The sequence below is a fragment of the Arachis hypogaea genome, chromosome 7 (genome assembly GCF_003086295.3).
Source record: "Arachis hypogaea cultivar Tifrunner chromosome 7, arahy.Tifrunner.gnm2.J5K5, whole genome shotgun sequence".
Lineage (NCBI taxonomy): Eukaryota > Viridiplantae > Streptophyta > Magnoliopsida > Fabales > Fabaceae > Arachis > Arachis hypogaea.
In genome coordinates, this window is record NC_092042.1 from 14,256,193 (window position 1) to 14,270,122 (window position 13,930).

At 32.4% G+C, this 13,930-nt stretch overlaps 2 protein-coding genes across 2 annotated transcripts; one reads left to right on the forward strand and one right to left on the reverse strand.

Moving 5' to 3' along the window:
* Positions 1-3,400: 3,400 nt before the first annotated feature.
* LOC112702564 (glutamate decarboxylase 4) lies at positions 3,401-8,767 on the forward strand. The gene is made up of 6 exons (XM_025753659.3): positions 3,401-3,701; positions 3,782-3,986; positions 6,686-7,101; positions 7,193-7,446; positions 7,524-7,576; positions 7,991-8,767. Exons 1-6 carry the CDS (start codon positions 3,616-3,618, stop codon positions 8,486-8,488), a joined length of 1,512 nt encoding a protein of 503 aa, XP_025609444.1. The 5' UTR covers positions 3,401-3,615; the 3' UTR covers positions 8,489-8,767.
* A 365-nt stretch (positions 8,768-9,132) lies between these two features.
* Positions 9,133-11,974, reverse strand: LOC112702563 (L-type lectin-domain containing receptor kinase VIII.1). Its single transcript, XM_025753658.3, has one exon. The coding sequence runs from the start codon at positions 11,789-11,791 to the stop codon at positions 9,695-9,697; it is 2,097 nt and encodes a 698-aa protein (XP_025609443.1). The 5' UTR covers positions 11,792-11,974; the 3' UTR covers positions 9,133-9,694.
* Between the last annotated feature and the right edge of the window lie 1,956 nt (positions 11,975-13,930).

A 13,930-nucleotide genomic window follows, 5' to 3' on the forward strand; every position in this document is an offset into this window, starting at 1 on the left:
CTTTGCTACAGGCTCTTGGTGATAGGAAGGGTATTAATCGGTTTGGTGACTTCTCTGCGCCACTTGATGAAGCATTAATACACGTTTTACTGGAAATTTGCCTACCAATTGCATAAATGATCATTAGGCATTAGTCAAAGTTTAAATTTAAATAGTGTGAATAGGATTTCATTATAGAACACATTGATGTTAATCCATGTATCGATCCCATATAGTGAGACAATGCTTAGTTGTTTCTTATTATTAGGGGAGAATGTGTGATTTTTTCTTTGCTTAGGCATATGATAATTGGAGTAGGTTTGGTATTATATTTGCAAATTCAACGATCCGATATTATCATGCTGATTAATGTACATAAAAATAATTTGGGACTATTGAAGTTCAGTTAGTTTTTGTATTGAGGCTCATGCATTCTCAAGCAATAAATGCATACAAGGCTACTGAATTGTAATTAGAAATTTCAAGTGTAAATTATGTTCCCATTTATTGTAAGCTTATTTTTCTAAAAAAAAATTTGCTTGTTCTTAATACTTACATCCTTCTTCCTAACCTTGTCCAGGATTTATCTGGCCGGCCACATTTAAGTTATAATTTGGATATCCCTATCCAGAGGGTTGGGACATATGATGCTCAGGTAGTGCACTTTCATTTGATTATTTCATCATTGAGCTTAGAATTTTATTGAATAAGTTTTAGACTGTTGAGCCCCTAATTTTTTCAGCATAGATTTATTTTAATGTGACACTCTTATTGTATTTGCTAGTAATGTTTAGGTAATGTTTAGTACATTTTATGCTGCACCACTTGCTTTTTTTGGTCCAAGTAGTGGAAATGAAGGTGATGATATCAATGACGCAAATCTGCAGCAAGTTATGGAGGATTTTGATGATTGATGACAAACTTGGATCATTTTGATGTTGCTATGTTATGTTTGATTGGTTGTTTTGTTTTTTGACTTTTGAATTTGTATTTGAATGAGATTATAATATTCTGGTTTATGTAATACTTTTAATTTGAATGATATTTTAAAGTTTACATTAAACTATAATTATATTTTCATGTGTTTATTTATATTTTATTTATTATTTTATTATAAAACAATTTTTTCGATTCAACCACAGTCGAATCGGTTGAACCTATAAACCAGTAAATCAGTAGTTAGAGCAGTTTAATGACCGGTTCGGTTTTCAGAACCTTGGTTAGAACACAAGGGCAAAGAAATAGAAAGAACAAATTGATTCATATGCGGAACAGTATTCTATTGCGGGGCAATTTAGAATTTAATAGATTTAAATTTGTCTTTATTTTTTTATTGAAATTTTTTAGAATTAAATAATACGTTTTTTATTAGATAATAATTTATCATAAAAAATATTTATCTTTTTTGTTAAATATAAATCTTATATTTTTTTATAATTTATAAGTACCATTTCACTATTCATAAATTTTATGTTTTTTTTTTTAAAAAAAACCTCCTGTATTCCTTCTCATAAAATACAAGTTCATTCGTATTTAACTTGCTAATAACTATAATGGGAATGGAATTTATGCTTTTTCTCGCAAATCTTTTTCTGGAATCATATGCAATAGTTTTAATTTGGATGTTGTAAAAAATTATGCTTTGCCAATTTGCACTTAAAACTAAGATATGATAGTTGTTGTTGACTTTGACATTTTTTCTTGGGTACTTATACTTGTTTTCTTTTTTATTTTTATGTAATTACTTGTTTATTTTTTTTAAAGTAAGGCACATACCTAACACTTGTTTATGTAAAATCTAAAATCAGTTTCTTAATAACGATCGTATAATGTAGTAGTTAGATGAATCATTTATTCATTTTAAAATAATAATAGTAATAGACAGCCCCAAAAAAAATAGTAATATTAATAATGGTCATATGAATAAAAGAATCTCTCACTATAAAATTAAAAGGTTTACGTGCCTTTTGCAGCATCTTTGCTCATTAAAGAGTTTATTGGTCATAAGATATATATATACACACACGTCATTTGACATATTTTTTATATATATTTCATAATTTATATATGAATTTAATTAGTAACGGTTTTTTTATATATACATAATATAATTGATTTGTCATGTATTATTGACAATATAAAATTTTTTATTATTTAATTATATATTTATATTTGTATAATTTATAAATTATTATTAATCAGTAATTAAATTAAGTGTTTTTTAATATATAACTATGTGAAGTTAGTTTTATTTGTAGGTGATCCTGTATCTCCCATTTAATTTTATAATATCAATGATTGATCTCCATTTTTATAAATCTACAGTAATATATAATTACACACTAAGAGATTTAAAGTTGAATCTTACTACTTTTTAAACATGTATGTAAATAGTTGTTAGAACCGGATTCTTAATTAATTTAGTCTAATTTTTAAACCATTTAAAGATAAGAATTGGTCAAAACTGATAAAAACCGATCAAAATCGATAAAAATCGGTTCAACGAAACTGTTTGAGAAAAAATTTTAAAATTGATGAAAATATTTTTTTAACCTAAGTCTTTTTTATGTCTATATATTCTCTTTGTCACTAAATTATATTATTTTTTATTATTTTAGATGCTAATTATTAATTATATAGTAAAAATATACCATAATTTTTTTAGATATTATTTTAATTTTATACTCATTTATATTTAAATTAATTATATTTTTATTATTCATAATTATTAATATAAATATATTAAATATGTATAAATAAAAATATCAATATTTTTATTAATTATAATATAATTATTTTTTTATAATTATATCATATTTATTAATATTATCTTTTAATAAATATATATAATATATAATAATATAATAAATATAAACTAATTAGTTAGTTATTAAAATATAAAATAATTACTTTAATAAAAAATAAAATTAAAAAAATTTATATTATAAAATATACTAAAATTTTATATACTTACTTAATAATAATTATATTATAATTTGTTGATTATAATTTATTAAAATTTAATTATTTTTAAAATATTAATAAAGATATATTTTTAAATTTTAATTTTAAAATTTTAATTATTTTATATTTTTTATTTACGTAAAATGAATTTTGCTAATTCAATCAATGGCTCATCAATTAAAATAATAAACTAATAAATTAGTAATTTAATGGATTCGATTACTAATTCGGTTTCTCATCACAAGCGCGGTGTTCTAAAGGTAAATACCATGAAACCAAAAACTGAATAATTAATATACGGCATGTGAAAACAAAACAGTAACATATTTTATTTGAGATATGTTAGAAAGTTGAAAGCTCAATCAACGGCAACCATAGAAAAGTGAAATGTCAGTTTTTAATTTTGTTTTAGAAGAAGTGAAAACTCAAAACCGTGTTTGGTTTCTGGAATAACGAGAACGCGTAGTAGCATTTTAATTTTCTTTGGCTCGGAGCATGAATTCTTATTGGAATGAATCCCATTAAATTCCTTCCATACACATGGCTTCACTCCCATGCATCCACCACCACTCCTATTTAAACTCTTCTCTCTCATCTCATTCCCAAATTCATCACATTTAATCAAATCAAATTCAAGACAAACACGCCCTTAGATCTCTCTCTCTAGCTATCATGGTTCTTTCAGAAACCGCTACCGGCACCGATGTCTCAGTCCACTCTACCTTCGCCTCGCGCTACGTCCGCGCCTCCCTTCCCAGGTAGGTCGCTTTAGAATATAAAATACATATTAAAAATATATAAAATAATACGTATAATAAATATGCACAAATATATACAGGTTTAGGATGCCGGAAAATTCGATACCAAAGGAAGCAGCGTATCAGATAATAAACGACGAATTGATGCTGGACGGAAACCCAAGATTGAATCTGGCGTCGTTCGTAACGACATGGATGGAACCTGAGTGCGACAAACTCATCATGGCTGCCATTAATAAAAACTATGTTGACATGGACGAGTACCCTGTCACCACTGAGCTTCAGGTACCACTTTTATTATTATTTCATGAAAATCTCATATGGTATTAGGTCACGGGTGAATAGAATTCTCCATAGTTTAATTATTACAATGTCACCGTCCTTTACTCCTTTAATAATATTCAAATCCGCTAACGTGGGGATTGTTGTATCACTGGGTTCTTTCTGGTCATTTGTTTTTAAAAGTACTATTTTGTCAAAATGCCCAAAGTCTATAAACCTAACACTAGGAATTATTTTGCTTGCGCACTAATTTTTTTTCACTAAGTATATATATTTTTTCTTAATATATGGTCATGAAGAATTACTGAATTAGCAACAAAAATTACAAATTTTTTATTCTTTCAAAAATCATACATCCACTGACTCTTAATTTTAGTTATTTAAAGCTATATTACTTTAAAGTTATCCAAAATATTTGTAAATAGTTTTAATTTTTATCCTTTTTATTTTGTTAAACCTTTTTTTTAATTTGTCATTTCTCCCTCTCTCTCTCTCTCTCTCCATCTATCCCTTTCTCTTGGTAACTCTCCATCCTATCCCACTCTTTTCTTTACGAAAAAAAAGCGGTATGGGGAGATACGTTGAAAAACGAGACTGTAGTCTAAACTTTTGTGAGCAGTCACCGATAATTCGATATCAACTCTCAAGAACTATAGCTGTATAGCACATGTAATTTATCAATCCAAGTACATCATAGTTATCAGGTCAAAAAAAAAAAAACAATTCAAGTTGGATTTTGCTAAGTACAATATTAAAATTACAAAAACTTTTATACTATACATTTTTTATTGATCATGTTAGGTTTATATTAAAATTAGCTATTAAAACTAATTATTACTATAAAATATATATTAAAAATAAATTAAATTATATATATATTTATATATAAATATATAATATTTAATTTTGGTGTGCAGATAATATTTTTTTATGTAACTTAAAATTTTTAGTTTTCAACAAATTTTTTATATTTAATATCTAAAAAAATGCCCACTTGCATTGTTAGCTTTATTTTTTTAATCATTGAAAATGAAAACATATACTTTTCGTAAATTGTGTTTTGTGTGATATTGAGGCCTTTGATCATATTTATTCCTTTTTTCTTTCTTGAATCCCGGTCTAAACTATTTGTTGGACTAGATTAAATGATCTGTTGCTGGACATTTAATTGTGGACCCATTAGCAAAGATGGGTGGCTTAGTTAGTTATATCAACAAAATCATGTTGGTAAATTTAATTGATATTGAACTAATTTGGATTGGTTGAATAGTCAGCTCAGCTCACTCGTCTGTTTAAACAAATATCAGGAGTTCAAATCTCATTTTGTGTATGCAGCAACCTTTGACCAGCGATAGACCCTCAAATAAAGTTCAGATTCGTGGCGGATTAGACCTTAATCTGTCGAGTTGGAAACTAGCGTGGACAATTAAAAAAAAATTTAAGTGATATTGGGCACATAACAATAACAAATATCCCAATTTAATCTCTAACAATATATCAGATAAATTAGTTCATAATAAAAGTATTTGACAAATTATCCTCTCATTTTTAGAATATTACACAAATTAGCCCTTAATAAAATAAATAGATGAATTAGTCCATTATCTTTTAAAAAGCTTGGACAATTTAATACCCGAACCATACTATTTTTTAGAAAAATTAAGAACTAATTTTACTACTTTTCAAATATATTAGGGACTATTTTGTCCGTTTATTTTATCAAGGACTAATTTTTCTAATGTTTTAAAAACTATGAACTAATTTATCAAATTTGTTTATTAAAAACTAATTTGTCCGATACAAAAATCATTAGAATAAAAATTTTGGATATTATTCCCAAAAATATTTTCGAAAGAAAAAAAACCGAACACTTTCTATTAGAAAAAAATAGGCGCAGTGATATATCCCTTTCTTGACTTTGTTCCTTGTTCCTACCCTCTCCTCTAAGCCTATAGTGAGTTTCCTAAAGTCTAGTAATTTATTGGGGGGCATTTTTCCATGTTGATGATGAGGCTCTGGATTCATAAACAAAATTGTGTCACCAATTGATTGGAGAATCTTTCTCTTTATATAGTGAAGGCCATCTTCTTTCTCTTTCAATACAAACATATATGGATTGTGGGTGAGAATAGGATTGACAATAATATATGTGGGACAGTTTCCCTTTTATTTTTTCTTCATCAATATCAGTGCTTATCAATATCAGTGCTTTTTAATTCCTTTGTTTGTATGTTTCCTGTGGACAACATTTCTATCAGTTGGTCAAATCAAATGCATCATGCATGTACAAAATTATGTAGTATTTTGGATAAATCTACAGTAGTTTGGAATATTGCCCATTAGCATCACTAGTATAATTTAGATGATTCGATAGAAGGACTATTATCTTCTAAATTACTCTTAATATATAACAATGTTTGATATGTAACATTCACCTCAAAAAATTTAAGTTACCAACATGTTATATAAGTTATAACCAAACATCTTAATAGTCAAGTAATTAACGTTGTTTGAAGGCCAACAAACTATAACTCAAATGATATAGTCTTTTCATACTCACCTAGAGATCGCATTATGTGAATACTCATAGGTAGATATCTTTATGAGAATCGTTAGATGATTTGATATGTTTGACTAAACTGGTTAAGATAATACATGCAACGTTTTAGTTATGATCTTAGCATGAATACATGTTATTGCAGAACCGATGTGTGAACATGATAGCACATCTATTCAATGCGCCACTCGAAGACGGAGAGCCGGCAGTTGGTGTCGGCACAGTTGGGTCGTCGGAGGCCATAATGTTGGCCGGGTTGGCCTTCAAACGGAAGTGGCAGAACAGAAGGAAGGAACAGGGATTGCCTTTTGACAAGCCCAACATTGTGACTGGTGCCAATGTGCAGGTTTGTTGGGAGAAATTCGCCAGGTACTTCGAGGTGGAACTCAAAGAGGTGAAGCTTCGTGACGATTACTATGTAATGGACCCTGAGTTGGCCGTGGAAATGGTTGATGAGAACACCATTTGTGTGGCTGCAATCCTTGGTTCCACTCTCAATGGAGAGTTTGAAGATGTCAAGCGCCTTAACGACCTCCTTGAGCAAAAGAATAAGGAAACAGGGTACGTACATATAAACATCCTTGTGCAAAAACACAGTCAGAACTTGTCTTATTTAGCGTTCATTAATTGTTGTGTTATAAATGTGTGTTAGATGGGAAACTCCAATTCACGTGGATGCAGCAAGTGGAGGATTCATAGCGCCATTTCTATATCCAGATCTTGTGTGGGACTTTAGGTTACCATTAGTGAAGAGCATTAATGTTAGTGGCCACAAGTATGGTCTTGTCTATGCAGGCATTGGTTGGTCCATTTGGAGAAGCAAAGAAGACCTTCCTGAGGAACTCATCTTCCATATTAACTATCTTGGTGCTGATCAACCCACTTTTACTCTCAACTTCTCCAAGGGTATGTATACTAACGACTTCATTCCAACACCATACTTTATTTCTACTATTTATTAAATGTGGTATTTATTAATGCAGGTTCTAGCCAAGTTATTGCTCAGTATTACCAACTAATTCGTTTGGGTTATGAGGTATTCCACTAATCCTTCAAATTCAACTTCATTTTAAACTAAGAAAATAAGGGTAATTGTCCATTACCCTTCTTTCTTCAGAAACAAGTTACACTTTGGTTTTACTATATAAAGGACTATTAATTAATAATGATTTAAATGTTTTATCACATAACATTAGCTAGATACCATTTAATTTTACATCTCTTTTCATTTTGTGAATGTTAATAAGACAACCGATAGTGTGTAATAGAATCTTTCACAAGACTGTTGAAATATTTAATTATTGACAGATGCAATAGTTGTCTATAATTTCATGAGATTGATTTGCTAAAGAGAAATTCTTATACATCCAACAAAATTTCCATACATGATTCTCCAAAAAATTTTGTTCAAATAAAGCTACTAAATGTTTTGTCTTGATTGTATTTTCAGGGATATAAGAATGTCATGGAAAATTGTAGAGATAACATGCTAGTACTTAAAGAGGGACTCGAGAAAACAGACCGGTTTAAAATTGTATCAAAAGATAACGGCGTGCCGCTGGTGGCCTTCACACTCAAGGACAGTAGCCACTTCAACGAGTTCCAAGTCTCGGACTTCTTGCGTCGCTTTGGTTGGATAGTGCCGGCATACACCATGCCTCCAGACGCACAGCATGTTACCGTGCTGCGTGTTGTCATAAGGGAGGACTTCTCGCGCACCCTCGCGGAGCGCCTTGTCCTCGATGTCCAGAAAGTGTTGCATGAGCTGGAATTGCTTCCTGCAAGGGTAGTGTCCAACACCACCGTGACACCCAATGGAGAAGTTGTGGACAATAATGTGAAAGTCAAGAAGAGTGAATTGGAAACACAAAGGGAAATCACTATGGTTTGGAAGAAATTTGTGATGGAGAGGAAGAAGATGAATGAGAAGATGAATGGTGTTTGTTAGAGCTAGCTAGCTTTATTTAGATAATTGTGATTTATGGTGGAAGATTGATTGAGTCTATGCAATATTTTTGTTAAACTCGTACAAATTAGAGAGATGTATGTTTTAAGCCAGAAAAGAAGTTCTTTTATTGTTGAAGGAAACTTCTCCTCCATGTGTGTTTAAAATGTATCAACCATTATTTTAGATCATTCAAAAATTTCTCTAAGATTACATAGATGATAATATCTTATCTGTTAACAATATAAAATACCAATATTAATCTCATGTTTTAAACATTAATATCTTAGTTCTTGCTATTGATCAAATAATGTTGTAGTACACTAGTACAATAATGAAATAAGTAGCTGAGCGCTTCCATAATCCATACATCAAGAAAATTATAGAACTGAAAAGTAAAAACATACATATGATTAGGACCAACATTCATTTAATGTCCTTATCACAAAATTCCAAAACAAATTATGAGAATGTGGTGACAAGAGATGAGTATTGGTGTCCTTTTCCTCCAATTCAATATAGAATTTGCCAGCAAGGAAGATACTATATTTCTGGTGAAGAAACCAGTTTCAATAAATGAAATCCACATGAGAAGCTCAGGCATTATTAGCTCAATTAATTCATAAATAATTGAAGAAAGAAGGAAATGGAATGGAACCTATATATGGAGATATTTGAATTAATAGTGAAACGAATACATACATGTATATACACAACAATAGTGAAAAGAAACATTATCTACCAATGTTTTTCATTGGTGCAGATACAAAACTTGGAGGTCAAAGGTGAATGCTTTAGATAAATATTTATCTTTTATTAGTACCATGGTACCTTTAAATCAAGTTTCCCCAAAGAAAACCTTGCTTATCATCCATCAATTACATAACTAATGTAGAGTTTCCATAACCTTCCATAGATCATTAACTTGTAGCAGCATTTTGACACCAACATTTTTGCATTGCCCTTTAGAATGAAATGAATCACTCCAATTAGTTTGTGCCCAAAAAAGTTGTACACACACCAGCACTCTGCCATGAACTATGAGTACTAGAGGCACAAATTGCATTACCTTTAACCCCCCCCCCCCCCCCCCAAAATTCCTTTCCTCAAGGCCTCTTAATTGCATGTTATTAAATCATTTACATACATGAACAAATGAATAATCTTTCTATTTACACTATTGAGTCAATAATTATAAGATTTTCCAACTCAGACTATATCTATACCACTGAAGCTGTTCTCTGAAGTTGAGGTAGAAATGGTGATTATTCCGTCAATGTCAGATACACTATCTTGCAAGCTCAGTAAGAGTTGAGAGTGTGAGGTACTTAAACCTGTATTTGGTTTTGTTGTTGGGACAATAGGAACTTCAGCATCACCAACCAGCATCTGAACCACACTCCTCATCGAAGGCCGAGCCAACGGGTCCGAGTTCGAGCAAGCTAGCCCAACCATCAGCACCCTCCTCATCTCCGCTTCGTCGAATTCGTTCTCGAGTCTCGGATCTGCCGCCAATAGCAACCTCCCTTCCCTATGCAAAGTCCAAACCCATTCTACCAAATTGCTACTAACACCGCCTTTTCCAGCCCCAGTAGCATCTTTCTCTATTGGTCTTCTCCCACTAGCAACCTCAAGGACCACTGCCCCGTAACTAAACACATCAGTCTTCTCAGTAGCTTTGCCAGTAAGGAGATACTCGGGCGCCAGGTACCCCATTGTTCCGGCCGCCACTGTGGCATCCGGAGACTTATCATGCTCAGTTTGCCTTGCCAAACCAAAATCCCCCAACCTGGCATTAAACCCTTCATCCAACATTATGTTACTAGTCTTAATATCCCTATGAATAACCTGATTCTCACACTCTTGATGCAAGTAGGCCAATGCGGATGCCACCCCCAACAAAATCTTTCTCCGGTGAGACCAAGGCAGAGGCATCCGGGCCTCGAACAAAGCCTTATCCAAACTCCCATTAGGCATCAAGTCATACACCAACAAAATCTCGCCTTTCTCGTGACACCAACCCTGAAGCCTAACAAGATTCCGGTGCCGAAGGGTTCCAATTATGGACAACTCAGACAAGAACTCATTCTTACCTTGACTACTGTGGCTACACCTCTTCACCGCAACAATTTCTCCATTCTCAGGCATAACACCTTTATACACAGTACCAAAAGCACCATGACCAATGATCCTATTAGCATTGAAACACTTAGTAGCAGCCTTCAACTCCTTATAACTAAACTGCTTAGGCATCTTAATAATCTCAGAACCAAGAGTATCCAATTTCTTAACACGCTTGAATTTCTTAGAATAAACCCAAATCAAAGCACCAGCAAATAAAGCAAGAACAAAAGCACCAGCAGTAACAACACCGGCAACCGCACCCAAATTTTCTTTACACAAACCATTGTGGCAAGAAGACGACTTACTCTCCTTTTGTGCCACTGAAGGCGCAATTGATGGCGGTGGCGACAACGACGACGAAGAACCGGCTGAATTAGCCCCCGGGTTCATCAGAGTAACCGCCGGCGGTGGCGGCGCCGCCGCCCCCGCCGACGACGATGGAAAGAAAGAGCTAAAGCTCCACCATTCAACACTGTGAGTCTCGGTGCTTCCTTGTGTAGAACCAGAAAACCCTACATACATAAAATCGTTGAAGTATCGATCGGCGTCAAGATTCATTGTCAAAATGGGGTCTTTCGGTTTCAGATTCGAGTACGAGACCCAAACCGTTAAAACCGTTGTTGATCCATCGAACTCGATCCACGCGTTCACCGTGTCACCGCTTTTGAGATCGACATTGATGAATCCCAAGTCGAAAACCTTCGCCGAAACCATGCTATTTAAGTCCACGCCGACGTGGTTACCGTTAATGTCCTTGAACTCAGCGTCCATTAACGTGTCGAATTCAACGGCGACGAACTTCGTGGCGGTGGCGGCGAGGCCGAGACTTCCGCCGGCGTCGCCGAGGGAGTCGTCGTCCGGCGAGAGGACAAATGCGAGGCCGCCGCCAATTGATGAAGGGTTGAGATTGGTTACAGAAAATGAGAAGAAGGTTCGGAAGCTGGCCGGAGAATGGTTTCCCGGTTGGCGGAATCTGACCGGACGAGAATATAAGGCTCTGCCGGAGCCGGAGTTGGGGACGGGAAGGTCGCGCGTGAGGCTGACAGTTCCGTTGTTCAAGTGAGCGTCGCCGAGGAGCTTGAGAGAACTGAGCGTTAAGGTTCCAAAGTCAAACTCGGTGGAAGCAAGGGTGGGTGTGAAGAAGAAAAAGATGAAGAATGTGAAGAAGGAAAGAAGCGACATTGGGGAAAAATGGAAGGGTTTGTGATTTTGATTGAATTCCAATTGGCGAGTGTGTGTAGTATGTAGTGTTAGTGTAGAGTGTGATTTTTGTTTTGTTGTTTACTGAACGTGAAAGTGTTAGCTTCTTCACGGGTTGAGAGAGAGAGAGAGAGAGAGAGAGTAGTTTGGAGAAGGAAACTAAACTAAACTAAACGGAGGAAGAGAACAAGCGATGGCATGAAGTGGCAGAGAATCCGAAGAGGGACTGAAGATGACAGGTAGGTCGACATGTCGCCACGTGTTCCCTCTCTCTCTCTCTCCCCTCAGCAAAATACTATCTTTATACGTATGTGTGTTAGTGTCATAGTGTGTATGTATATACTAGCATATAGCATATGTAGGAGAGTGATATCACTTCTATGATTCAATGTTTAATTAATATCAGTTAATTTTTAAAAAATATTTATTTATTTTAAATTTAGAGATTAAATTATAATTTTTTTATTTTTAGTTTTAAATTATAAATCTAAATTTTTACAACTAATTACTGTTAGCTAGTTAATTAAAAATTAATTCTTTATATTTTTATGTAATTCTTTTTAACAATTTAATTTTGATACATTAATAATATTATAAAATATTTTATATAATTATTTTTTTGTTATTTACGGTATCTAAGCTTTATTTTAGGGTCGGTCGCTGGCCAATGAATTGTTCCATGCACAAGGCAAGATTCGAACCCTCCGACACTTGCTTAAGTGGACCATTCGACCAACCCAAGTTGATTTTATATAATTATTTTATTATATTTATTTTTATGATTATTTACGTAATTCATATAAAAGATAATTATTTTTATTAACATGATAATACATAATTTATATATACATATAAAATTGTTTATGCTGATATACATTAAAATTAAATTTTAATTTTAAATTATCATTCATTTTTATAGTTTTATTTTTGGAAAATACTATTTGTACACCAAAATCAGCCACCAATGTAGTTATGTATAAATATATGTGTAGTTTAATTTATTTTCAATATATATTTATATTCTAACATGTATTTTATACTAATGGCTGATTTTAATGACTAATTTTAATATATACATAGCATAACCCTTTATTTTTTTTATAGTGAACAAAAAATTATTGTAAGAGAGGTTTAAAAATAATACATAATAGAAGAGTGACATTATTAATTAAAGACGAACAATATTTCATTATTTTCGTCTTTATAAATTTTAATAAATTAAATTATTTTGATACTAAATGTTTGTCAAATTACTATTTTAACCAATGAAAAGTTTGCATAACCAAAATAACCATGTATGTATCTATATTTATAGAGAGTATGATCCGAAAAATAATTTTATACTTTATTTGTTTTGTTTTATTAGCCCTCCTAGCGTCATGTGCATTAATGTATTTTGTAGGTTTATCTTGAATTCAGTGACTTTATGCGATTCTATCTTTTTGTCATGAGGTATTTTGAAAGGGATGTGTTAACGCAAAATTGTTGTATTATTGCATTAATCGGATAATGTATAATGTTGTGCTATTAAGATGATGAATTCAATGTTTTAAGGTCATATTATTCTGTCTATTCAAACATAGTATAAGAAAGAGTATTAAACTTGATCAAGTACTCTTAGGCATAGCATATGAGTAGTAAATAGAATGATAATTTGAAAAAGAAAAAAGTGTAGGTTAGGAAGAGAAAGCAAATAGGTATAAAGGTGTGAACTTAAAGGGTGGCTTTGCGTCTAAATGCGTTAAACTGTAGTGCAGACAAATTGTTAATCTTACCCCCCAAGTCAAGGGCTGTATCGGTCACGCACATGTCCACTCTTATTATTATATTACTAATGCAAATAACTAGATATTCGCATAGTATTAAACAATAAATTATTATATGGTCAGAGGGATAACATAACACATCCCTACTGTTCTGCTTCCTTATTCCCTGATGCACACTGTGACCCTATGGGTAATGTTAATTTGGACTTTTCATTTTTTATTCTAAAACCACCATTTGCCTAACATGGCACCATCATCAATTGCTAGATTTATTATTGCAACTGCAAATGTGGGTTTTTAATTGACAAAATTATAGATAAATTGAGAATGTGTGGTTGTGCATGGGCGAATTTCA

Coding starts and splice junctions, on each gene's coding strand:
- LOC112702564 (XM_025753659.3), top strand. CDS start 3,616: ATGGTTCTTTCAGAAACCGCTACCGGCACCGATGTCTCAGTCCACTCT. Junction 3,702..3,781: donor GTCCGCGCCTCCCTTCCCAG/GTAGGTCGCTTT, acceptor AAATATATACAG/GTTTAGGATGCCGGAAAATT. Junction 7,447..7,523: donor TACTCTCAACTTCTCCAAGG/GTATGTATACTA, acceptor TTATTAATGCAG/GTTCTAGCCAAGTTATTGCT.
- LOC112702563 (XM_025753658.3), bottom strand. CDS start 11,791: ATGTCGCTTCTTTCCTTCTTCACATTCTTCATCTTTTTCTTCTTCACA.